Source organism: Thunnus albacares, chromosome 13, assembly GCF_914725855.1.
Source record: "Thunnus albacares chromosome 13, fThuAlb1.1, whole genome shotgun sequence".
NCBI lineage: Eukaryota > Metazoa > Chordata > Actinopteri > Scombriformes > Scombridae > Thunnus > Thunnus albacares.
The window spans coordinates 15,261,632-15,289,539 of NC_058118.1; the positions used below are offsets into that span (position 1 = coordinate 15,261,632).

The 27,908-nt window shown below is 39.4% G+C and overlaps 1 protein-coding gene across 2 annotated transcripts; it reads left to right on the plus strand.

Annotated features, from left to right (window-relative positions):
* The first annotated feature begins 2,570 nt into the window (after nt 1–2,570).
* Nucleotides 2,571–27,902, plus strand: trpc4a (transient receptor potential cation channel, subfamily C, member 4a). 2 transcript variants are annotated; one of them, XM_044370513.1, is made up of 16 exons: nt 2,571–2,656; nt 3,528–3,627; nt 6,738–6,967; nt 7,780–7,998; nt 12,419–12,559; nt 13,179–13,355; nt 14,156–14,356; nt 21,077–21,422; nt 21,755–21,894; nt 21,981–22,181; nt 22,285–22,406; nt 22,685–22,880; nt 22,981–23,175; nt 23,898–23,939; nt 24,323–24,412; nt 26,259–27,902. In XM_044370513.1, the coding sequence occupies exons 3-16, from the start codon at nt 6,809–6,811 to the stop codon at nt 26,949–26,951; spliced, it is 2,922 nt and encodes a 973-aa protein (XP_044226448.1). In that variant the 5' UTR covers nt 2,571–2,656; nt 3,528–3,627; nt 6,738–6,808; the 3' UTR covers nt 26,952–27,902. The 2 variants fall into 2 exon arrangements, with proteins under 2 accessions (XP_044226448.1, XP_044226449.1); XM_044370514.1 differs by lacking the exon at nt 2,571–2,656 and adding an exon at nt 2,956–3,234.
* The last annotated feature ends 6 nt before the right edge of the window (nt 27,903–27,908 follow it).

The following is a 27,908-nucleotide window of genomic DNA, read 5'->3' on the forward strand; positions in this document are numbered from 1 at the left end:
CTAAATGTAGAGTCTAAAAGGGAAGTGTCCTTAACTATAATGGTATGTGGTAATAATAATTCTGAATGAACCAGATTTTAAAGAAGACAGACTTGACAGATATGAAGAGTTGCTATACTCGAGAGAAGTCTTCATGTGGGACTCAGGCCGAGTCTCAGGGAACCTTGTCATCCCACAGGTACAGCCATTTAATTTGACTCTATACAGTGCAGCAAAGGAATTAAGAGCACCAGAGACATGAAGTCTTAAATTATTTTTCATTGAGAAATGCCTCAAGAGACAGCCAAGAGTGCAAAGACAGAAGGAGAGGCTCTTCCATATTTTTTTTTCTATAAGAAGACCACATGCATTAGTTATTGTATTAAATGGCAACACAGCCAGTCACACTCACATATACTAAGGTGAAGAATGCTTGGACTGATTCTCTTGATTATGTGCTTTTGCAGAATAAGCATGAAAAAGTAGTGCAAACCCATGAATCCATCTTCGGTCTAAACACACAAATAAATTTCCCAGTATCTGCATCTTGACAGAGGCAAACACTGACTAGACTCTCCATACCTAAAACATTTGTCCCTGGTGACATGCCACTGCGACTGGACTTGCAGTTTAAATCAAAGTTCTTCCAATACAAACTCACACACAAACATATACTCCCACACACACACACACACACACACACACACACACACACACACACACACACACAGACAGACACAAGAATGAGTCTGGCGGCCTGGAGATTCTCTAAACATGTCAGAGGACATTCAACAGCATTACACATGATTAGGAAGAATTTATAACATCACCAGGCCTTTAAGTCAGCCAAACAGAGCAGAATAGTGAGAGAGAGCGAGTTAACTCGGCATTTGAGTTTGAAGTATGATCAGTAAGCTGATTAGCTGTTGGAAGACATTAGTGAGTAAAATGTGATATATATATAATTGACACCAAGCATGCGCAGTGTATCCTGATGAAGAAGTCAGAATGGATGGAGGGCTGTCCTTGTCAATCCTCTTCCTCAATTCACTATGCCTCACATTAATGTCCTTCATTACATGATGAACTAAGGGATAAAAGAAAGGCCTATAGCGGCTACCTTTTATTCAAGAGTAATGTCACGTTACAGTGGCCATATGTAGCCATTTATCTTGCCGGATTTTGGGATGATTGAAGCAGTGCAGAAAATTAAAACCAGTGGATTCAGAGTGTAAAACTTAGACATATTCTTACATATCCAAATATTAGTTATTGGAAATAATGATTATTGTCCCAAATCTTCTGTCTTATGTTGTTTTTTTCACAGGATGACCTTCAAATAAGTAAAATAACGAGTTGCTGAAATTTCTTGACATCATTCAGAATCGCATGCAGAATTGTGTCTTATTATCAGGATGGAAGAGATATGGGTTGAAAGTGGATGAGATGAATAAAGGTCTGGTGAACCAATGATGGGACCGATGAAGGGTCACCACCCTGCGGTATAATCTGGAGCCTAATAAGAGAGATTTTATTGATGAAGTACTTTAATTCATCTTATTTTTCAGGGAAGGATTTGATCTTATGGCTGGCAGGGGAGCTGGTCACATGTTGAACTGCACTGAATAAAATTCTGGAGTCATGGCAGTTCTGAGAGATGAAATCTGAGAAATAGGATGATCTTGCTTCCTTAACTGCTATCTGATATATGCACATGTATTCACTCAAAATTTCTAAGTTAACTTGTAGTTTATTTGCCTTCCATGATTGCTCAGCCTTCCTACAGATGCACTTCAAAGCCCAAGTATGTTCATTAAAACAGGGCAGGGCTCTAGATTTAGCTTCCTTGTCTCTCAGAGGAGCAAAAGAGTATAAGATAGCTATACAAGTACTGTTAAAATTACCAACTAGCTCTTCAGTGGAAGAGACTTGTGAAAGATGCTAGAGTTAGTGGTGGTGGTAAAAGCCTCACAAAATTTGACCACAGACTCAGTGCCAAGGAAGCAAGATCTAAATGGGGTGCATAACTTGGAAGCAGAGACAGACAGGCTAGCCCTAAAGCCAATGATATTATGATCTGACATACCAGTGTCCTCTACAGCCAGGTCAACAGGAACAAAACCAGGTGACAGCACTAAGTCTAAAGTGTGACCCATGGAATGGGTAGAGCCACTGACAGACTGAATAAAACCAAATGTTTTGAATAAGTTCAAGAATTTCAGGATATTATAGTCACCTAAAAGCAGAATCCTGTCATAAAGTGGCATGATAAGAGATAGAAGCTCTGAGAACTCTTGTAAATTAGCTGAATTTGGTTTAAGTGATTTATAGAGCATAGGGCTTTTGACTAAAAAAGCTGAGACTTTTTTAGTCTGTGACTAAAAAGCTGAGATATTCAAAGGAGGAATAACTAAGTTGGAGAGCATTTATGTTTCTTCTTGAGGATAACTGCTAGGCCACTTCCACGCCCCTATATGGCATGGCTGATTGAGATGAGTGGCCAGGAGGAGTTGTTTCAATTAGTGATGAAACGTCTCCTTGATATAACGAGGTTATAGTAAACATATCTAAGCAGTTGAAGAGAATAAATTCATGACAGATGACAGACTTATTTGACAGGGATCTTATGTTTAACAAACCAATTTGATTGGAACTGCTTGACTGAGTTGGTGAACAGGTAAACACTGGATATTAATTAAATTATTATAGTTACACATCATCACGGCTGGTCATTTTAAAATATGTTTTCACTAGTTTCCAGTGCAAATGCCTCATTTGTCGATCATGATCCCACAATAGAATAACCTGCTGCATAGCGTGGTGTTTCATGATATCAGTTCTTGGATACAGCAAAATTCTGAGACAAGTAAAGCTGATTGTGAAGCTATAGTTATGTAAGCACGTTAAGTAATTTCATTTGTTTGAGGAGAAATGTGATTCTGCGGCTGTATGTCTGGCGGAGTTGCTTGATCTTTTCCCTCTTGTGGTGCCACTGTGTTCAATGCGTCTCCAAGTGCGCACGACCAGTCTGCAGCAGCGCTCCGCAGACTGCCTGCCAGGCATCTGGCTGCTCTGTTTATTTCTGGAGGCGCTGCCTTTCCCTTAATCAACCGCCAACAGGTGGATAAGTCGAGTGGGCAAGAACATCGTTGAAAAATTACATCCTGGACACCGAGGGGGAAATTGCGGAACCAGGTGTAATTCAGCCTGGAAACTTCGTTGTTGCTTGATTTCGTCTCCAGGATTTCTTGCGCGGTGAGCTGAATGCGGTGTGTGTGGCGAACTGCGTTTTTTTCCCCCCCAAGTATGACCGAATGGAAGTCGTGATCAAAACTAACCGAGTCTGGATGTACAGTTGGAGTACTGTCAAGTCTCTAAAAACGAGAAGGGAGAATGCAGACTAGACTAAAAAACCAAGAGAAAGACGGACTGGAATAAGCCAACACATTAACAAGCAGGGTCTTCTTGCAGAGCCACACTGCAGTTTACACATTTGTGGGTCGCTTTATTAAATAACTTGACTTTGTTTGTTTGTTTGTTTTTTAAAGCTTTAAGCATCTGTTTTGTTTATCCTCGTGTGGCGACGGGATATTTTCCAAAGGAAGAACAGTCTCCCTCAGCGAAGTTCCAATGCCCAACATCCCAAAGGTTAGTTATTTGCTCCATTGTACTTGAAAATGTGCATCTTTTGTTTCAATAAAAAAAATTTCATGCTAGAAACTGGCGCATTGAGGGTCCCTCAGTTTGTAACTGAAGAAGGAACCCAGCAGGTACGAAGAAGAGTCCTCTCATTTTCACAGCCATTTTCATGTTTACCCCTGTGATTCTCTGGAACAATTATCACACACAAACACATAAATAAAATTGTTAAAATGTCACCTGTGAGCATACGCAGAAGCCAGTTAATACAAATGGCACAGTCACATACCTGCTTTAATTAGTGAATGCTTAAAATTTTATGGTTGTTTTTCTCTCATTGTAAGCACATGACAGGCTTTTCTAAATGTGCTGCACTGTCTGCTGGAAAGCTCTTCTATGCTGTGCGTGCTGTGTATAATCAATACAACTTCTAGAATAGGAGACATTTTTTTTGCTCCACATATTCCCTGCAAACGCACTTTTGTGGTGCTGTACTCTTTGTGTAACTAAACTGCTCAGATTTCTATTTTTAATTCAAAAGAAAGAAAGGAGAGAGTCTTCTGCACAGAGGGCTGAGTGTATGTGTGTGTTTCAATAACCGCACACTAAGATATCAACAGACCATCCATAGATCCTCTTGCAGTCTACTGATGTTACTGCATACTTTACAGTATAGCTGCTGTATTTTGTGTCATTAAGTTCACAATATCAACCCAGTGTGTGTGTGTGTGTGTGTGTTTATTGGAATTTAGGATGATACAACAGCTTTAAAAGCATAGACTAGAGCATATACCTTGCTGAGGTGACATCACCAATATAGCATGTGATGTCACCTGATATGTGACATGTGTCAAATAAGAACTACTTCTTTTGACCTTAATATCCCTGTAAATATATACTGGAACAATGACTCCTAAAATCACAGCAAAGACACACATACAAGTGAAATAAACTAAAGTGTGGGGAAAAAAAAAAATTTATCAGTAAAATCAAGTCCTTAATTGACCCTTATAATTTTACTGAGTCTGCCTTACTGTAGTACACACATTTCCTCTGTACAGTGCCTGCTTTTTTACTCTGCCTTCTCAAGATTAACGTAATTCAGTGGGGGTGACTGCAGGGTCCCCATGTGGCCAGTTCAGAGCTATTTTTGATTCAAAGTGAAATTGTTCCACCAAGGGCCATAGCATTATCAAACTAAGTCCCTGGATCTCAAATGAGGTGTGAAAATCTGCTACCAAAAGGGCTCTCCAGAAGGATAAAGTTCTCAGTGGAGCAAATCTTTCTTTTTATTAAGTTTTTTTTTTTTTTTCATGGAGGGAAAATAAAGGGTATGGAGAACATTTCTACAGCAGTAAAGTGGATACCTTTGACTGTAAGAGGAGATGACATTTGACATCATTTAAAGGAAATGTTGCTGAGAAACACCAGCCGACAGTGAATTGGATGTTGTTCCTTCACTTTTGGTGTTATTAGCCTGAATTTCAGCCATCTTACATCTCTGCTCCTGCAGCACATCAGGCTGTGGGAATATTAGGGTTGTTAGTTAAAATCCTGAACAATCACATTATTACTTATCACCAGCTTTAAATAAATAATGCTCACTCACATAAGAAATACTATGTAAACTGGAAATATATCAAAATAACTCATATATAGAGATTTGAGAACAATAGTCCATAGTTTTATTTGTAAAAGCTGTTTTCACATAAACTAATTGGGCTGCTGTGAGCATGCTAATCCACTCATTATTTATTAGATATAGTAACATAGCAGTAATGAGTTGTCCTGAGACAGTGGTGAGAGAGAGAGAGAGAGGGGAGCCTTAATCACTTCCTGCTTGAACTCCTTTCTTGTTTATATTTAGCCACACACACCCTTTCCCATTTTATCAAATTTAATGTTATTACTCACCTGTCTTATTCTTCACCTTTTCCATCTCCTGCAGCCCCTGTTCACCTATCCTCTCAGTCCCCTATGACTGTAAATCTTAAATATAAAGAGGTGTGAAAATAGCTAATCCCTTGTTTTTAAAGGAACTTTTTTTGTGCATCTGCTCAGTGGTGATAGTCGACTTATTGTTCATTCATGGTTGCACAGTGTGAGGAAATCCAGATCCAAATAAAGGGTTACCTCATTTTTATGATCAACATTTCACAGTAACAGTTCACTAACACTACTTTTAATGTTATTTTAAACACTGCACATCTTCTATTCATGAATAGTATTTTATTATTACGGTGCACTTGGGGGATCTCACTACTGACAGTTTCAAGTGACTCCAGAGATCTTGACTATTATCTTGTTAGAAGACGATCACACTGCGCAGTGTGACTGTCACTGTATCACTGTGAGGGCTTGTTTTTAAGAAGATGCGCAGGCAAAAGTGCCGCAAGTATCCTTTTGCTGTCACCAGGCAACCACTAAGTCACCTGCTGTAATCAATTAGCAAGCATCGCTAATGACATTAACTAAAGCTGCTGGCAACTCAAGAATAAACATCTAAGCATCCGTTTCAGCTGCAACACTGCAAGCCTGATGCTATCATGGTGTCTCTTGGTGAAGCAAGTTGTGCGGGAGCTCAATTTAGTATAGAATTACCGGATTAGACAACAGAGTAAACAATGTAGTGATGTGAGATGTTTTTCTACTCAGATATGTGTTTCATATCTTATCTTTCAGTGCATCCGTTTTTTCTCAAAAAACAACAAAAAAATGTGAGACATGCAGTTTGGAGAAAATATGAGGCCCTTGTAGGGCAAAAGCACAAAATGTTCCTAAGTAACTTAAAACAGTTACTAAACAGTAAGCTCTCACTACTAAAAAATACATTCAATGCTTATCTGCATCAAACAGTAGTTTCAGTTTACTCATGTTCAATTTATAAAGTTTTAAAATTTGTAAATTTCCTTTATACTACAGACTTTTTTCACTAGTTGCAGGTATCAGATAGGTCATAGGTGGTGTTATGAATGGCGAGGGGTAAACTATCTGCTTCATGTTCACTTCCTTCCCCTCCCACTCGTTCTCTCTTTTTCATCTTTTCTGTCCTCTAGAAGCTGATAATATCAACAAGAAGTGCATTGTTCCTGTAACACCTTTGTCCCTGTCCCTTCTAGTGTAAACTCCTCCAGCCTGGCAGCAGCAGTAGCAGTGTTAGCAGGGTGCTGATAAGCTGAAGCCCGGGGAGATGTCACAGCTGTACTACCGGCGGACTGACAGCTCCTCATACCGGGACCGCATCCCGCTGAGAATTGTACGGGCCGAGTCGGAGCTGTCGCCCCTGGAGAAGGCCTACCTTGGAGCTGTAGAGAAGGGGGACTATGCTAGTGTCAAACAGGCTCTCGAGGTGTGTGTCTCTTGTGTGAATGGATGGATAATTGGTTTGGTAGGTGGATGAATGAATACAGCCACTGAAACTCTAAATGATGGATGGATGGATACTAAAGGTGTGATCTAATTGGATTGATTTAGAAAAAAATTGTGGGTAATGTGCAGCCATGATGATCATTTCCAGAAACATCTGGTGCCTTTATTTACCTTGACAAGAGTCAGACCTTTAGAAGACAAAATATTGCAAGAGACCAGCTGTTTGGTAGTCAGTCCCACAGTACCTAGGATGGCCAAAATGTTGTTAAAAAAAGGAGAAGGTTAATCACATTATAGCAATGCAGTCAACAACACAATGCAAGGAAGCAAGGAAAAAAACAGTTGATAAAAATTTAACTTAAGCTGCAATTTATTAATGTCCTCTGTACAGATGACACTATGTGAAAGCCATTTGAATTTGCATGCCTAGCTTGTCCATACAGAGTTGGTGGATAAAGGTGTCACTGCTGCAAACAGTTTTCCAAAGTGGTCCCGTCCTTATTTTTCCTTCTATAGACATCAGAAATCTTCTAGAGAGCAAATCTCTGTCTAAAAGCCCCATTATGCTGCTCAAATTTTGTCTTTTTAGGCCTTTAGCCTAAGGTATTGCTAGTGTAGCCAACTAATGCCAGATATGGCCACCAAAGCTACTACTTAACTGCTACTAATAAAGATAATATTAGTGGGTTACCAGAATGTGATACTCATCAGTCCTGCAAACAAAGCCTCAAGACAGAACCAAACTCTGAAGACTTTGACTGTAAAAATTACTTTTCCTACTAATTTTGTCAGGAGGCAGAGATCTACTTCAAGATCAACATCAACTGCATCGACCCTCTCGGCCGCACAGCTCTGCTGATTGCCATTGAGAACGAGAACCTGGAAATCATTGAGCTCTTGCTGAGCTTCAACGTTTACGTCGGCGATGCCCTGCTGCATGCAATCCGTAAGGAAGTGGTGGGGGCTGTGGAGCTGCTGCTAAATCACAAGAAGCCTAGTGGTGGCATGCAGGTGAGGAGGGGACTGAGGGAAATGGAAGGAGTTTCAAATAAAGAGCACTTTATTCATGCCAGTGTCGGTGCACAGATAGGATGCAGCTGACAAGCCTGGGGGCTTACTTGTCGAGACTTGGGGCAATTGATGTTAACCTTCACTGCAAAAGAATTTTCATTTTAGTTTGAACCTTTTTTCCTGCAACTATACTGTATGATCATACATTTAGGTGTTTTGGAAAAACCTCAGATTGGTAGCAATTAATCTATTGCATTTTGAAGGGACCTGTGTCAGTTTTGCTCCCATAACAAAAATCCCTGTCCTCATAGTGTTTCAAACCCTAGAGAACTGATCAATGATCATTGCTAAAGTCACGTCATTTTCAATCCAAACAACAGGGTACACAGCAGCCATCGGCACATTGGCTCACATGCCAAATCCCAAGAGGAATTTCAGATCTAGCTGAATGATAGTGTGCAGCATTAGCCAGTAAAATACATGTACTTGTTGTGTAACTTGTAAGCTGCATGCAGTTGCCTGGAGCTTTATGTGCCATCCAAAATAATGACCTAGTATTGTTGGCAACAACAAAGGCAAAAGCTGTCTTCATAAACTTTTTTTCTGTTATTTGGAGAGGGGACTGATTATGAGAGAAAATAGCATGTATATTTGTCCAAAGTTATAGTGTATTCATGATTCTTTTTTGTTAAATGTTGTAAGGATGCTGATTAGTTTGAGAACACAGCACTGCTGCTCATAAACAAATCCCTCCTTCTAGTTGATAAAAACTGTCCATTTAGTGCTTTAATTACTGTAATCAAAAACAAACACCTTCTAATTAATTTCAGATTGGTGCCCCTTTTCCCTCCGCTTAAGGAGAGTTTCCTTTTCTGTTCCTGCCACACATGTACATGTCGGTACACTGCACACATACATGCTTCACATGCTTTTTCTCTCTCTCTCTAATCTCTCACTATCAGCAGTAATGCAGCATAAACCACTCAGGAACAGATGTTTTTGGCTTCATCGATCAACTGAAGGGGAGATGTTATTGCTGTTCCCATTGTGTCCTGTGCATTTGGCTCTGATAGAATAAAGTAAAATAGTGAAAAAAACTAAAAATAAAGGAAAAAAGAAGAATGCATAAGGCAGAAAAAGGGAGCACAAGCATTGTAGATATGAGGCATAAGATGAAGCGATAACTCAGGCTTGTTTGTTAAATGGATTTAGGGAGGACAGAGATACAGAGGCCAGAAATTTCCAGTCCATACCCCTCAGCTGTGAAATCTATCAGCTGCCACATTTCCTCTTTACCTCTTTAATGCCCGCGTAAGATAGTGCTCCTTCCCATCACATAAGTAGGTTTAGAAAACAGATAATTCTGGTGCTACGAAATCTCCCCAAGAGAAGCTCATTGATTATATTAAAAGGCTGTCTGGGAAAAGTGCATCCTAGCTATTGCCTGTGTCTTCTCCAAGACTTATTAATAAGGAGATTCATTTTGGGCTTTTCTGGAATTGTGCGTATTTGTCTTTCTATTTTGCTGGCTGTCAGAATGATGTGTTCGAAATAATCTCACAAGTGTTGTGGCTTATTTGTTTTCCGCAGAGGAGCGCACTGGATATCAGCTCTTTAAACAGCCTCATGTATTATCCTCTGAGTGTAGATATACATCTGTCAGAGGCGCAAAAACTGTAGCTCACTGTGTTTCTCAATTAAAAAGGCCTTCCGGGGTGTTTTGTTGTTGTTTTTTCTTTTTTGTCAATCTTTTCCCATAGTCCGTTTTGCTCCTTGTTTTCTGGGTTACTGTGAAACCTGCATAGCATGTGCTCATAAAGACAGTTATGGAAGGGAATCCCTCTCCTTCAGACCTACATATACATATAACAGCACAATGTAATGTAAACATTAGCAAAGAGGTTTAGGTTATTTTCTGCAATGTCATTCAAATATAAAACTGCTCAGTGTCCCATTTTTTACTGTCATCATCTAAACGTTTGTGATTGTGTATGATGACACGTGAAAAGCAGTGTGTAGGCTTAAAAAAGACCACACTGAAAACAAAAGCACAACACACTGTGAAGTCTCACACCCGGCAGATGCTAATGTTGCATTTTTAATCAATATGCGCATGGTGAATGCCTCTAATGTGTGCAACAAATATGTATTACACGGACGAGTGGGCTATAATTTCATTGCTTTTCTCTACTTTTATCACAACTTCACATCTACCAGCCTGCACTCCTCCTGCTCCGTGCCTGGGCACAGGCCAAGGATGTTTGATGTAGATTATTTGATGTCCCTCCTCCTCCCACATGGAAAACAGAGTATATAGCTTATTAGATCACCCTCCTCTGCGAAATATGACGACTCTCAGATATGGCTTTATGCTACTCGTTGGAGTTGAGAGTAATCTATACAGGTAATTAATATCTATATCAAAAACGTGATAACAATTCTTTTTTTTTAGTTCGGCAGAGTAGTGGTACAGTAACAGAGTTTCACTGATATTATTTCAGTTATAAAAAGCTACAGTACAGTAAATATCAGAGCTTGTCTTAAATGTGACTTGTACACCGCATTCACATCTACTGTTTGTCTCTTTTAGGCATTTTTTAGAATACAATGAAAACTACATATGGAGCTTTGTAAGATATTAACATCGCTAAAACACACCAGAGAGCAACCACACCAACCAGCTGAATTATCAGTAATTTTTATTTTCATGCTTTCCGATGTGATTTTATTTCAGCTCCTTATTGTTATTACACACATGTAAGGAATATCTCCTGCGTCATAAGAAACAAAGACAGATGCGTTGGAAACTGTGCCGCAAACCCAGTTATCGTGCAACTCACATTAAAGCTGGAACGTGGGGCTTTTGTGTCCCCCTTCTGGCAGTGACAGTAATTACAAAAACACTGTCAACACGTGCTTGCACCATAGGCTCTACTGTAGCCTACTCCGTCTCTACGGTTGCAGCTGTAAAACGTGCATAAATTGTTTTGAGCACCTCATAACCCCTGTGAAAAGATTCATTTCACTATCATAATTTGATCCCTTCAGTCCGATAACATTTAGAAAGTCTAGAAGAGTCGTATGATTAAATCATTTTATCCCCATTCAAGTTAGCAGAGAGCTAACAATATGCATTCATCCGGCCAGTGCTGGAATGTCAAACCCAACACCAGATTAAAAACTCCTGTGAAATACAGATAGATTTATCTGGTGGTGATAGGCTTCATCAGCATTGTGTGAACTCATTTGGCAAGAGCTTGAATGTAACGGACGTCCATTTATATGTAAAAGTTCCGCACTGCAGATTTAAAGCACTCAAGTGGAGTGTTTCTCATGTGTCCCTTGTCACATTCGTTGTCGGCCTGTCACTGTGTTTTACTGTCACTTATGTCTTCTCATGTAGAAAACTGCCACTGGAAAGCTTCATGCTGCTTACAGATTTTTTGTGCTACTGAATGAGAACACTCGGTTACCTCTGAGAGATCAATATCAGCATATTGTGTGTTTGTTTTGTTCAGTATATTAAGATATTGAGATTTATGTCTGTCCCTTAAAGTAATAGTCAATTTTGATATGAAGCATTTGGATGAGTATGACAATTTTTATGTGTGTGAGTCAGTTTAGTCTATGAGTATATATAGACGGCCTCTTCCTTCAAACTACTGGTTTCTCCTATCTTCAACATTAGTCTTGGTTAAACTCTCTTACTAGAACTAGAGCTCTTCATTCCCTTCTGTCTTCATTCTGTGTCAAGCTGGTAAATGTGCCCTTACCTATCTCATGTTTATCCTCTAACCATTCTCTGACTATCTTCTCTCTCTCCTCCCCCTCTCTCCTTCACCACAGAATCAGATAATAGGCCTTCAATTAAAAGAAGTGAAAAGGGCCATCTTATTCCCCTGCAGCCCGCAGCCGTGTGTTCCTACTGACTGACATGGGAATAGCAAAACGGCTTAGCTGGTGTGGATGATAAGGGGGATAGGTGGAATGAGTTTCTCTCTGAGCATAATGATTCTCTCTGAAATACGTGAAATACTAATGCTTCTACTACACCGTGGCCTGTAGCCTTTGCAACAGCCTTGATAGGAATGGTATCTTGTGTACGACTTTGACCAAGGATGTAATTTCTCAATGGTATTTGAACAGTTTTCACTGCAGCTGCCAAAAGCCCCAATGACTGTTTTCTTGATCCTGGTTGTTCCATTTTACTCCACTGTAAGAGACCTGTGAACTGCACTCTGAGGCTCTGTGCTTAACCAAACCAATTACTTCTACTGTACTCTGAGCATGCCAGTTTAAGCTGACAGAAGGGGGAAAATGACAGCAATATATCACAAGGCCAAGGCCAAATGTCCTCCTTCTAGAGCTTCATTCAATACACATGTGATTGAAGTTCTTGTTCTCTTGTCTTCCCTGAAAGGTTCCTCCAATCTTATTGGACAAGCAGTTCTCTGACTTCACCCCTGACATCACTCCCATCATCCTCGCTGCACACACCAACAACTATGAAATTATCAAGCTGTTGGTGCAGAAAGGCGTGTCTATGCCGCAGCCACATGAGGTGGGTTGAGCTGATTTGTGGTGTCAATTGCATTTGTGTTTTGCTGTTAGCAAAATCCTAAAATGTCAACAATTGTTCAGGGAAGAGGTTCAAGCATTTTTTGTAGCTTGATTACAGTGCATTTTTGACATTATCCAGTGGGGTTTTGAAAGTGTAGAAAGTGTAATATTATGGTATGCATACATACTATAAAGTGTTTGACATAAGATCTTATTTATTAAATGCACAATCAAATAATATAAAAGACAACAACAACATTTAAGATATTAATGTTTTCTGATGCTGTTCAAGGTTTGTTTACATCAGTAATGTTTGTAAGCACATGAGTTTTTTATATTATGATTAGTTGAGAAACATCAAAATGCTTCTTTTTTAAAATCTATAAGCCAAAAATCTTCAATAAAAGGTTTAAATATACTGATAATTTATGGTCAAAACCCTGACTGGGTCAACTGGTCTGAGTACTAAATAAATAATGCTAAATAATATACCCAGGCATGACACATTATTTACTTGACATAATAGACATAGTGCCTGCATCACTAGACCGGAGCATGATCTATTACTAAACATGGACGAGCCTCATTAAAATGTGTCCATGGTTTGTTTGATGTTGCAGGTGCGCTGTAACTGTGTGGAGTGTGTGTCTAGTTCAGACGTTGACAGCCTGCGGCACTCGCGCTCACGCCTCAACATCTACAAAGCGCTGTCGAGTCCATCACTAATTGCGCTTTCCAGTGAAGACCCCTTCCTCACTGCGTTCAGGCTCAGCTGGGAGCTGCAGGAGCTCAGCAAGGTGAGGACGAGAGAGCCAGCTAATAGTGGAACTGAAACATCATTTGGAACGATTTGATTTTAAAGAGCTGGAATATTAGCTGTATGTCGCATTAATTAACCTCTGCGCCCTGTGTGAGCTTTCATTATACCATTATGTGATATTCAATGGCCTGTCAATTTATTAGGCGGGCATTTCAGTATGAATATAAATTGCTCTTGCTAAATGTCATTTCGTAATGAAAAATACATGGGGGTCAGCTAGGAAAATGTACAGATGTAATGACAAAAACTGGATCCTGGCCTGCTCCAGTTCATGATATTTCCAGCCTAAATTTATAAAACCTGAGATTCCTTATTTCACTGAACCTTTCTAGTAAAACTAAATACAATAATTAATCAAAATGAGAATATTTCAGATGCTTTAATTGAATCAGAATAGAAACATTTCCTAACAGATGCACTTTTCATCACACTGTATTATTCTCTGTGGTTTTGCTGTTACCAGAGACTAATTAAATACATTTTACATGTACTTCAGTTTAACATTGTTTGCACTGCACTCTTCCCGTTTTATTTGGAGATGAAAACATCTCTATCGGTCTGGAATATGAGATGAAAAGCAATTGAAAACAAGTAAACAGTTTGAAACAGCATCATGATGCAAAAACACCCAGAGGCAAAATTTGATTCAACAGTACCACTTTCTAGACATACTTGTAGCCTGAGATTTTCTTTGACTTAGATTCCAGCTGCCAGTCTCCTCCTCCAGAACATTTGGTGATATCTGTATTCTGTATACACTCAATCTTAATCTGTCAGGTGGAGAACGAGTTCAAATCAGAATACGAGGAGCTGTCTCAGCAGTGCAAACAGTTTGCCAAGGACCTCCTGGACCAAACAAGGAGTTCCAGAGAGCTGGAGATGATCCTCAACTACAGAGATGACATCAACTTATTGGAGGAAGAGGGCAACAATGACCTTGCAAGACTCAAACTAGCTATCAAGTACCACCAAAAAGAGGTAAGCATGATGCATATTAGAGCATAATGTTAATATTGATCATTCATAAGCCTAAAAGCACAAAGTATAAGGTATTCAGCTTATGATTACTGACTAATAAATAGCTTTCTGGGTGGATCTGATGGCAAAAGCTGTGAAAAGATTGGCAGTGTGAGTGAATGAGTGCTGCAGTTTGAAATCTGTAGTTAATTTGATTTTCACGCTGCCATTATATCACAGTTAAAACAAGGGCTGCAACTAACGATTATTTTCATTATTGATTAATTTGTTGATTATTTTCTCAATTAATTGGTTAGTTGTTTGGTCTATAAAGTGTCATCAATGTTTCCCAAAGCTCAAGGCGACGTCCTCAAATGTCTTGTTTTTTCCCCAAAGATACTCAGTTTACTATTTAAGAAAACTAAAGAAAGCAGAAAATATTTACATTTGATAAGCTTGGACCAGAGAATTTGGGCATTTTTTTCTTTTAAAATGACTCAAAACAATGAATCGATTATCAAATTAGTCAGTGATTAATTTTCTGTTGATCAACTAATCGATTAACTGACTAATCGTTGCAGCTTTAGTTATAACACACTCATAATATATAAGAAATCATATCTCGTTTTCCATATTTCTCCTTGATTCTTCTCCCATATCCTTTTTTTTCATCTCTCTGCTATTGTTTACTACATTATCTTCAGCTTGTTATTAGATTTCAATGCCACCTGCCCCAGGCAACACCCACTGTACTGTATGTTGTCTGGTGGAGGACTGCCAAGCCTCAAGTTTTTGCTGTACCAAGCCAAGACTAAATGTCCTCTCAGAGGTGCCACTGCCAGCCAAGATGAACTGGTGTAATGACATTGGATTAGCATCTGGTTCTTTTTCATCGATGCCAGACACTGGTTTGGATAGGACCTTATCTGTTTTCTGGCAGGTCACACAGATGACAGATTTGAACCAATGTGTTTCATTTTTAGGAATTAAGGTAAAAATTAAATGATAAATGTGATAGATATGATTAATGGTTCTTATGTTTTGGAAGCTGTTGCTGGACTTCAGTGCCACTGGTTTAAACATACATACTCTATAGTCTGTAATGTTTATTGCTGAACATGTACTGTATATCTGTTCTTAATGCACTGGAAAAGCAGGTGATAATTAAGTGTTAATTACTTTCACAGTCCAGTTTCAGTTCCCTAGAGAGTAAATTGAGCTGTTTCATCCAGCAGCTTTGTGGGACATGAATTGCATTTTAAACACACAAATAATTATGAAGGAAAATGGCTCAAACCTGATAACGCCACAGCAACACTCCCTTCTACAGTCCACTGATTTCATGGTTTTGTTTCTATTGTGTGATAAATTGTGTGATTCTTTCAGTGGGTAGAGCCATGAACAATTAGTATGCAAAAAAGCTAATTTAAAGGTGCATATTAATGTTGTATACACCATGGCTGTCTAGGATAGGTTAATAGAGTTTTTCTCTAATTTGTGTAGCATTTCTTCTTCGAATGTAGATGTTGAACTCAGTGTAACTGATGAGTAATTTCTTAGTTATGGCTGTAATCTCTCTACAATTATCTACTTTTACTATATATTTAGCTGGTCAAAGGAAAACTATCAGAGAATCATATAACTGATGCAAGAGCCGTGTTTTTCTGGGTTGAATGGAAGTTGCAGGAATCCTGGTTTTTGATAAAGTTGTTAAGATATGGAGGGTGAAAGCGTCCTCAGGCAAAGGGTTAAATAGATATTACACCGCAGAATTGTTCCACTGAATATAAAAGTGAAGCAGAAATGATGAGGAAGCAGACACATTACTCCCAGGAGCCACTTATAATTCATTCAGCTGTCTTTTGCTGGGAGCTCTGCCTGGCTGTCAGAGCAGATGCACTTTTGTAGGTGTCTCGATTTATGACATGGCTTTCTCCTTCATCCATACAGTTCTTGCACATCAAGAGACACAGATTGGCAGAGCATGAGCATGTTGAGTCACAAAAGGACAATTGGGAGTAATGCAAGTGCACAGGTGGACATGATGATGGACAGTCCCAGTTATCTTACCCAACCTGTCTATTGTTGGCAGTAAATCTTTCATTGTACACACACACACTCTAAACAACCTCTGCTACAACCGTCCCACCACTCATCTCCTCTCCACAGGAGTGTTTTAATTATCCAGGAGTTGTCCCAGTATGCCCTTCTCCTGCATGCTATCTATAATACCCTTCGATCGCACTTGGACTTTGATGGAGGACAGTGTGATGTGCGTAACAATCCACCCAGCTGCCCTTTTCAAATGATAAATGTCCCAGCCAACTAGACTTGTTAGCAGTCATTTCAAGGTAAAGTTATTCTGCTGGAAACGCTCATTCTGTTGCGTTGGCGGTAGAGGGGTGTCTGTGTTGTGAGAAGGTATTAAAGAGTGATTGATTAATGTGAACTTATACACTGCAAAAAAAACCCTCTTCAGTCATGTTTGTCCCTAACTATGTCCTTTAAGTCTTATTTTCCCAAGATAAGGGCACATTTTTTCTTGTTTCTTGTTTTCAAACTCTCATTTCTAGTTTCGAGTTTTTTACTTGTTTTAAGAGAAATACATTCATGGGACTCATAAATCATCACAGACTCACTTCAGACAAAGCAGGCTTGATTTACTGGATTGATTGTTTGCAGAGTGTGTGGTAATGAAGTTATGTAGCTGCTGGTTGTAGTTTTGTAGTGCGTGTAGAGGCACAGTAGTCTTGTGAAGGGAGCTATGTGAAATTAAATAAATTAAATTATTACAGTTAAATATAAAATGCCACACAAACACCAAATAAGGTGTTTGTGTGGCATTTTGTGGGATTTTTCAGACAATCCTAAGTAAACTATTACTTGATTTGAAGAAAGGAGAGATGAAATGTGTGAAGTATTACACAAGTTTTAAGATTTGACATGCAAATGAGAATTTGACGTTTTGCTGCAGTCTCTTGAGAAAGCACGATGACATCTGTACAGTGTAAATGTTCGCGCACACACGCATACAGAGGTATTTATAGGGATTGCTTTGTGCTTGTGACAGATAATCTTTAAACCAGACAGGGTTTTGCTCCCTGCAAGGCATTGTGGGCTAAGTGGACACTTAGATGGAATGTGTGATTTTTTTTTTTTTAATAGAGCTGGCTGTTGATGAGTGGTGCGTCATGAGGAGCATGTTTTTGACCCAGCTGAACACTGAAAGACAGTTCTCACGTTAACCCTCTTATGTGTGTAAGTGTGTGTGTGCACACTCGTTCATGTCTTTGTATTTATTCTTGCATCTGTGTGTGTTTTCTGGCTTTGCAGCCGCTGTGCTCCCAGGGTTTAGAAAGGCAATTTATAATGGCCTGAAGAGAAATCTCCACAGGCCTCCCGTTTAAAGAGCTGAGCTAACAGAGAAGTCTGCGCATACAGCGGGAGGCTAAATCAGATAAATATTATCAACAACACATTATCCCCTTTACCACTCTGAGTATCAACAGTGGATTACTCTCTTTTATACCGATATGTTTGTATAAATGTAGGTGAGTACATTGAAGATTCAAAGTGTGAGTGAAAACAGACTGTCTCTTAAATATTTGAAATTCTCAGAGGCACCAAGGGAAACCTATCAATTTTACATGCTGTAGTTTGACATTGCCCCCTTGTGATATCTCATAACAACTGCAATTCATTATTTCAAGTTGTTTTTAATGTGTCAATTAAACAAGCATGATAAATGTTATGTCTGGAGTAAAGCACCATTAGTACTTGTTTCAGCATTCCACTGCAACAATTACCTGTTTTCACAAATCATTCTTCAATGCTCAGCAATTTTCAGCCTTAAAATTGTAGTTTTCATACAACAACAATCTCACACTATTGCCCATTTTTTCACTTGTTCCAAGAAATTACAGGAATAAGTGAACTTGTGTTAGATATCTTGCAGTGTTTCTATATACATGCAATTCAATAATAATGCAGGATAACACCGCAGATTGAAAACCAAATCATAAATTTACACTGTGGAAATACTCAGAATGGATACCCTCTCTATGTGAATGTCCCTGTAAGCAAAGATGATCAGATTGTGCAGATAATTTTGGCAGATTTTGGCCACAAAAACCAGCAAGTGTAAATTTATGGCCTTTCAAGAATGAAAAAGTGTTATGGAGACTATTATATGGAGAGAACTTTATTCTTCCTCTGAAAAATATTTGAAATAATCAATTTATACTTGTGAAAAAAACTATGGTTTTCACAGCCACTCAGTATTCATCCGTATTTCAACTGTTACCCAAGCAAAAACATAAGCATCTGAAAGTTGTGTGATTGTCAGTGTGTGTCTGTGAAAGTGGAGAAGAATTTCAGCAAACCTTTTTATGTTTTTGGAAAGCTGCAGGGGAATGTGTCTTCACAGAGCAAGAAAGCATCCTCACCTGTCACTCAGTGATGAGCACTTTCCTAGCACTTCTGGACAGTTGAGTGCAGAGTGGATACTTCCCTGATTGGACTTGAGACCAGGAGGGATTCTGCTTGAGTTGTGCTTGTGTGGACAAGCCACCTAAGGCAAATATGACAATTTACCACTTTATGTAAGTGATTGTGACAGTGGAAGGGAGGGTGCCATAACACAGGTGGTGAACATGTTTGAACCTTCTCATCCAGGAAACAGAAATAGAAAGAAAACTTTGTAGAAAAGTATTTTTGTGTAGTAATTAGAAGTTACAGTCAAGGAAATTGAAAGTGGGGATTCAAAATGGGGTATTTAGCAGATTTGTTTTATGTAGGTTGGTGTTAAATAAAGGAAATTAAGTATTTTAGCCTCTGTCATTTTCTCCTGCCATTGAAGCCAATATATTTCTGTATATGTTCAGCAATTTATTAATGTATATTTATTAACGTAAATTGCTTAGCTGTTTTTTCTTACTCTATATAACCTGCTAAAACATCTAAAACATGAGTGTGAATAAAATCAGTAAATACAACATTTTTACTTAGACCAAAGATTTCCCCTATAAATTAACTGATTTGGGTTTGGAAAGTAACTATATTACTACAGTCCATGTGCTATGACAAGTAAATTAACGTGGATACATTTCCTAATTATAACATTAAATAGCTTAATTGACCTCATTAGCATCACTCTCTGTGTTTAATATATCATGCTGATTAAGGGAAGACATCAGGCAGCTCAAGTACCTCTTGCTTACTGTGATTAATGAGGAATAATACTCTGACAAGCAGTGAAAGATGTAAGCTAAAAATTTTGTTACTTCCAGTACACCAAATTAATTATTAATTCCATGTCATCTTTGTGAATTGGACACTCACTTGTGCCCCAAAAGTCCAAATACCTGCTACAAAACAGTTGTGATAAAAGGGATTGAAATTTTCTTTAAATAGACAGAATAAATTTATAGCTGCTGCTGCTGAATTTAAAACAATGGCACATTTTTATTTCATTATTTTCTGAGCTTTCTAAAGTACTTCATTACAAGACTAAGCCTGCACCCACGGGTCTGCTTCAGTCTTTCGGTACAACTTAATGAGGTTAGATATTTTGTCTATAATAAGGTTCATGCTCAGAAGTCTCTCTCATTTGGAAAAAGAAAGGGTATTCCTCTTCTCCACTCAGCTATGTCTATTCCCTGTATGCATTTCCTCTCAAGTTTTTAGTTGATACTGTCGTTGATATATGGAAATATGAGCCACCTCACACTCCAACTCACAGGATCTCTGGTTCCCATGGTAACAAGACTGCAGAGTTGGTGAATTGGCACCCACCGGTGCCGGTCGACACTTTGACTCTGATATAGTGGCTCAACGTGATATTTCACAACATTTTATGTGCTTGCGTAAGTGTGTTTGCATGTGTGCCCATGTTGTTAGATTCATTTATATGAGTTATTTTTATGAGTTATATTTTTTCTTTTTGTAACAGGAATGTATCCCAGGCAGCTCTAGATTGTCACCAGATGGATGGCGTTGATGTAGCTTCAGTCCATTTGGCTGAGGCAGTCCCACAGCACAGCTGCGGTTTTGATGCATTGATATTTTGGCCTCACTGACTATTTTAAAACTGTACTCTGTTACCAAGAGGTGCATGGCATTAACTTTGGAAAAAATTGCCTTGGGATTTTTTTTCCACATAAGGTATTGATCACACAGCAACACAAAACATCAAGCAAAAGAAAAGAGGACAAAATATTTCCCACATGCTGATTTATGTTACAAAAATGTTAAATCAATCTTGTGTGTGATTTCAGCTTCAGATGAAGGTCCCATCATATCCAGGCATCTCAGAAAGAAGTACTTTATTATCTCAAGAAAATCAACAAAAAATGCAATGCAATCATCTAAAAAACATGTTTCTCCAGTTTCTTGAAAACATGTACTTATCATATATGTAGTAAAATCTTCTCTTGAAGTTTTGATATTGTGAAAGAATTAAATGATCCTTTTTAATGACTTCACCGCCTGTGAAGTTTTGCCATTACCTGATCCTTATATTCATGTAATTGCCCACACATCTTCCTGCTACGTTTGTGTTTGCTCTAAGCTGCAGGTGCGTGTGGTCACTAGGGCATCATGTTCTGCGTTATGCCATTAAATAGCCTCAGGTTGTTGTTTCCCAGCGTGCTAACTTGTTGGAATTGTACCTTAGATGAGTGTGTAAGAGGATCAAACAAATGCAAAGTACAACTCCCCCCTCTTTTTTCTTATTTCTTCAAGTTTGTAGCGCAGCCAAACTGCCAGCAGCTGTTGGCGTCCCGCTGGTATGATGAGTTCCCCGGCTGGAGACGGCGCCATTGGGCAGGGAAGTTCTTCACCTGTGTCTTCATCGGCCTCCTCTACCCCTTGTTTGCTCTGTGCTACCTCATTGCCCCTAAGAGTCGCTACGGTCTCTTCATCCGCAAGCCTTTCATCAAGTTCATATGCCACACTGCATCCTACCTGACCTTTCTCTTCCTGCTACTCCTCGCCTCGCAGCACATTGTCACCACAGAGCAGGACAGGCAGGACAGGCAAGGCCCCGCACCAACCACTGTGGAGTGGATGATCCTGCCCTGGGTGCTGGGTGAGTTAGGACAAAGGGTGCTGAGATAGATAAGACTGGTTAAGTGAACATATGATTAGCGATTGGTTGGCATGATTAGTCGTCTCGATGTATGAAAATAACACCATAGGCAAAAAGAGGAGATGTTCAACTCATCACCCATTTTTTAAAAGTTTGTTTGTAGTCATTTTACACAACTTCATTTCTGAAAGATCATGTTATCTCCTTTAGTTGTTGTTGGATTTATGAATTTATTTACTGGAACTCTCAAATAGCTGCCAGAAGGTATTTTCTGTGTCAGCGGTTTAAGGTTATTGATTGAGCACATGATCAGACAATCTCTTTATTTCTAGGATTCATCTGGGCAGAGATCAAGCAGATGTGGGATGGTGGTTTCCAAGACTATGTCCACGATTGGTGGAACCTGATGGACTTTGTCATGAACTCTCTATACCTTGCCACCATCTCCCTCAAGATTGTAGCCTACACTAAGGTAACCAGTAATCTATGAATGGCACTAGAATAGACATTTGTAATGTGTTCTCACTTTATCTGTTCGCCATCCTTTGTCCTCTTCAGTACAGTGGCAGTAAACCCAGGAACCAGTGGGAGATGTGGCACCCAACACTAGTAGCTGAGGCAGTGTTTGCCATAGCCAACATTTTCAGCTCCCTGCGCCTCATCTCGCTGTTCACAGCCAACTCTCACCTGGGGCCACTGCAGATCTCTCTTGGGAGAATGCTTCTAGATATCTTGAAGTTCCTCTTCATCTATTGTCTGGTAAACACACAAATAACAGCACACAGGCAGGGAATATAAACACATACGCAGTAAATATGGCTTAAATAATTGCATCCACTATGCACACACTGTCTTTCTCCAGGTCCTGCTGGCATTTGCTAATGGGCTGAACCAGCTGTACTTTTACTATGAGACCAAGATGTCAGATGAGAAGGGCAAATGCAAGGGCATCCGATGTGTGGAGCAGAATAACGCTTTCTCCACGTGAGTTCACATGAATCTTAACTTGCATGTGGAATGTAGCTGTGTGGTGGTGTGAAATTGGAACAGCACAGAAACAAATATATATTGCTGTTACTGGTTGCAAAATGTGTGAAAACTTTTAAAACATTTTTAGTTACTATGACTAAAATTTATGTTTTAGCTGAATTTCATTTCATTCCATCTGTCAATTGACAAAAATTTCACTCAACAGTGACAACACATCATATTTATATGAGTAACTTATAGACAATTTTACAACATTTCTCTTCCCCTGGCAGGTTATTTGAGACCCTGCAGTCTCTCTTCTGGTCTATTTTTGGTCTGATCAATCTGTATGTGACCAACGTGGACGCAGACCATCAATTCACTGAGTTTGTTGGCGCCACCATGTTCGGCACCTACAACATCATCTCACTTGTAGTGCTCCTCAACATGCTCATAGCCATGATGAACAACTCCTACCAGCACATTGCTGTGAGCACAGATCAAATATACTGCGAACAAAAAGTCAATAGATAATGTGTCTATACAACACAAACTCTACTTTTCTAATGTGCCCTAACCTTGATTTCAGGATCATGCAGACATTGAATGGAAGTTTGCCAGGACAAAGTTGTGGATGAGTTACTTTGAAGAAGGGGCCACCCTTCCAGCCCCGTTCAACATCATTCCCAGCCCCAAGTCATTTTGGTACCTCATGTGCTGGATTAAGAAGCAAGTCTGCAAGAGGACGAAATCCAAGCGCCCTGAAACCTTTGGAACACTTGGGGTAAGTCTGATGTTAAAACTTTTATGTTTTATTTGTTTCACACAGACAGAAAGAAGATTGAGGAGTGAACCTCTGAAACAGGAGTGTGAGTAGAGATTTGTACTAAAAGCATATTCATAATCAAGGTCTAGAGAAGTGCTTTTTCATTTTGTCAACCTAAACACAATACCCCGGCATGATATTCTCTAATTAGTGCAGCCAGTCATTTTGTAAGAGCGGTAGAACTGAATTAATTAGCAGCTTTTATGATAATTGATTATTCATTTCAGTTACTGTAAAGAATAGAATTCCAAACATTATCTGCTTCTCAAATGTGAGGATTTGCTTTTCTCTATCATTTATGATAGTAAACTGAATATCTTTGGGTTTTGGACTAATGGTCGGATAAATAAGGATTTTCAAGACACCACCATGGACATTTTTCATTATTTTACATCAATCAATTGTGACAATAACTGGCAGATTAATCAATAATGAGAAGAATTGTTAGTTGCAGAGTAGAATACATTTTTCAGATGATAGAAATCTCATTTTAGAGCAGAGGTTTTTTTACTTTTTGTGTGATGCAACACTGAGGGGCCACATGTAGTGACACACAAACTATAAAGTTTAGAAATACAAATGGATCTTACTGTGAAGAAATACTAACTATGTTTTGTTTTTTTCTCCCATTTCCCACTCTACCTCTAACTTAACCTCTCTGGCATCCGATGTCTGTGCAGAGGCGAGCAGCAGAGAACCTGAGGATAAACCATCAGTATCAGGTAGATGTAGTCTCTTTCAAAGCAAGTGTGTGTGTGTGTGTGTGTGTGCGAGCACGTAAGTGACGGATCATCAACATTCTGCTCTTCGACTGGCTTTCTAAATTTTCAATTTCAGTCTGTCAATAGAATACTTTTGCGGTGTCTCATCCAGTCTGACAATTATGCTCAGTGGAATGTTCATCTCTGTTGTTGCGGGGCTATTGTAGTATTACTACAGGAGATGTAGCTTTAAATGTGTTTTCTTTTGTTGATATATGTGTTATCTTCTTCCTGACTGATTGACTGTGAGTATGGTATTGAGGCGACACTTTGTTTCAGTGTTACAAAAGGTTATTGTCCTCAAAGGCTGCCCTGTTTGTGGCATTTTTTTTCCACTGACATAGGAGGTACTGAGAAACTTGGTGAAACGTTATGTGGCTGCCATGATCAGAGATGCCAAGACAGAGGAAGGCCTGACTGAAGAGAACTTTAAGGTAGGCTTGTTTCCAACAGAGTAATAGTAAGAATTAAAGCTGCTGTAATCAATATTTCTATATTAACAATGGATTACATGTGTATGTACAAAGGAGTTGCTTTGTAGCTTCTTTTAGCTCATTGTTTTGGTATTTGGGGCCGCAACTTTACTGTTCTATCTCACACAGGCTCCGCCCTCTACTGGACTCAAAACCAGTAGAGTCTAGTAGAGGGCAGAACCTGTGCTTAGAGAACTAGAGTTACAATATCATAACCTTTGTTTAGGTTCACTCTATATGCTTTCATAGTGTCGTTTTGGTCATAGCAGGCAGCTGTTTTCAGTGAAAAAGCTCTAAAAACCCACTGTCAGCTTCGTACGAAACAGACAAAGTGACTAGCTGGTGAACACAGTGGAGCATTTGGCTGTTAAAGAGCCAGATATTTTTCTGACAAGATGGTTGAGACCAAAAACAGAGCTAAAAGGAGTGAGTCAAGGACTTGCATTCCACACACCAAATGAATGCTAATGTTGCTCCATGTAGCTCCATGTTGCTGGATGTGTAAATAGGCAACAGTTTGCTAATAAGTTCGCCATATACCATATAAAAGGTGATGGTACTGTATGTCAGTGTTGTGTTTACAGCTTGTTTCTGCTGTCCCCAAGTGGCCAAAAAAATAAGTTTGGTACGAAGATCTGGCATCTTGGTTTGTCAGTAACAAAAAAATATAAAGAATTAAAAATAAAAAAATTTCAAGTATAACTTACGTTTTAAGTTTTGGTGTTTGGATCCCAAAATGCAGAGACAGAGGCAAGGACAGTTCTTGAGGTGTTTATTGAAAGAATAATGTCTCAATGAAAAAAGGCAAGAGGCTGGAGGTGGTGGCTGAGGGCTGGCTGCATTGCAGGTGAGGTGGCAAATTGACCAGGAGATCTGCTGAGGCTGAGCACCAGAAAAACAGTAGCACTGGAGACTGTAGGCGAGGCACACCTGAAAACTATACTCAGGTCAGTCCATATTCTAAATAACAAAAAAGGATAACTCAAAGAAGCTTGTGTAAATCACAAGAAGCTCTGGAGAACGAGGGAATTATCAGGGACTCATAGTTACCGACTGCAATGAGATAATCTGGCACAGGAGTGGTGTCTTGACCAGGCTTTTATGGCAGGAGTGATTAGCGATGAGCACCAGGTGTGCCTCATAGTGAAGGCCCCACTCAGCCAGCCACACCCTCAGCTGCACACACACTGCCAGGGAGAGAAACAGAAAGAGGGAGGGGGAAAAAGAAAACACAGAACATCCCCAAACACAAAACCAAGCACCAAAACAAACATCACCATGACAATAACACTTTCATGCAGATATTGTCACTTAACATCTTGTTTTAAATATTGTCAAAATTCAACAGCGTGTTGTTTGCCAGCTGCGCTCTATGTGCATCGAATGACAAACAGTTCAACACCACCATTGATAGACAGCGACAGGCAGGTGCACCGTCTCAGTACCATGTCTTTCTTACACAGAAATAAAATAAACATAAAATAGACACAACAGTCTACAACACTACAAGGCCTATCAAATACAAAATAGACAGTGGTCTACATCACTATATGAGGCTTATTTAAACATAAAGTAGACAGTCTATAACACCACAATTAGCAGTTTGTCAGCTGTGATATGAATCTTCCGAAAAGCTGCCTTATCAAAATGTTCTTGTATGCTTTGTGAAAAAAAGTCCACTTAGAAATTGAAATTGAATAAAAACTCAGCAGAGTGCTCTGCAGGTACCAACCATTGACACTAATAGTTCAATGAAAAGCATTAGTTAATTTAACAAGGGAGCTCACTTTCTGCTTTGCTCTTTCAGGAGCTGAAACAAGATATCTCCAGTTTTCGTTACGAGGTGATGGGCATGGTGAAGACAGGAAAGCCTGCTCTACAGGGGGAAAGAAAGGCTGGTGGCAGCACAGTGGAGTCCAGTCTTGCTTACCCCAATGCCTTGCTCAAGGTATCTCCCTGTCCACCAAGCAGCCAGTTGAAAAGCAAACTTAACCGATTCAAAATCACCACATCCATCCTCAAGCACTGCAGTTCTACAGCCTCACCCAGGCCACCTGAAGCCTCCAACGGTCTACCTAACGGACTCTTGAACCTGGTCTCTGATGAGAGCTCTGGTGAAAAGTCAAGCCAGAGAAGAAACTTCCCCAAAGATTTCACTGACTTTGGCTTGTTCCAGAAACGCCACAGGGGTAGCAACGAAGCCACGTCAGGAGCTGGAGAGATTTCTAGAAAGATGTACTCTTTGTCGGAGGAAGCAGGGGAATCTGTGGGCTCAGATGGAGAGGAGCAGGACAAAGAGCACACGGCATGGAGTAAGGATGAGAAAGGACTCTTGGAGATGGAAAAGAAGGAAGAGGCTACAGTGAATGAGGCCCCAAATGAAAAGAGCGAGCAGGATGGTGGAGAAAAAGAAACCAAGGACAAAGACAAAGAGTGTGCATCCTGCAGTGACTCAGTAGCTGATGAATGTTTTTCTGGGTCATCCAGAGAAGACGCGTAAGCTGTGACAATACATGAACATAACTATAGGCCAAGTAAATGCTGGACTGAGGACAGAGAGAATGACAATCAATGTGAGCTTCAAGTGAGGATAGCTGTGTCAGAAATGTAAGTGTTATTGTTTGTTTTGCAAAGAGTCTAACTTTTCCAGTTATTACTAAATTAATGATCAGCTTTGATCTTTGGAGACTCAGGGAGGCCTTTGGTTTAAGTGTTTTTAATGCTGTTATATTAGCAGTGGGGATGCAGCAAAGGTGAACGGAGCTCTGTGTGAGCATCACGAGGATTTAGATTTTAGGATAAAATCACTTCATTATCTCCTCCCTACAGACGATGGGAAAATAATTATTTCCTGAAACTGATAATTTCCTCTTTTTTTTAATCGACGTATCCATCGTTCACCATACTCTCTCCTTCATCAATCTTTCTCTACCTCTTTTCCTTTCCTGTTTAACTGTGCACCGCTTAACTCCCTCCCCATCCTAATTTCACTAGAGCAATAGATGTATTCTGTGAATCTCTGCCTTACTCTGTCTGTTTCTGCACTTTACACACTTTACACTGGCATACAGTATCTCAAAGATGTGCAAAGCTCTGATCATGCAACAACAATTCTGTCAATGTTTTTCTATGCAAAAACCTGGGATTGTGATTCTTGTACATCGTACATTTAACACTGACAGTTCATGACAAGTATTATCATATGTAAGGTACCATAGAGCGTGACCGACTGGGAGTCAAAAATAATGGGAGACATACAATATGAACACAGCCTATCAACCATTTAAAGCTACGTATTATTCACGTTTTATCACTCCTGCAGAAAATAAACTTGTTATTTTAAAAGACTTTGCTGTTTTTAAATGGTACCTTTAGATGTCATATTAGTTTGAATGAATGATGTTATAGAAAATAAAACATAGATCAAAAATAAACGTAAAAATACACTCTTTAATGG

What these genes read in the sequence shown, in the direction of transcription:
- trpc4a (XM_044370513.1), top strand. Translation starts at nt 6,809, where the DNA reads ATGTCACAGCTGTACTACCGGCGGACTGACAGCTCCTCATACCGGGAC. An exon ending in ACTCCTACCAGCACATTGCT is followed by an intron (nt 22,881 to 22,980) that starts GTGAGCACAGAT and finishes CCTTGATTTCAG; the next exon opens with GATCATGCAGACATTGAATG. An exon ending in TGACTGAAGAGAACTTTAAG is followed by an intron (nt 24,413 to 26,258) that starts GTAGGCTTGTTT and finishes TTGCTCTTTCAG; the next exon opens with GAGCTGAAACAAGATATCTC.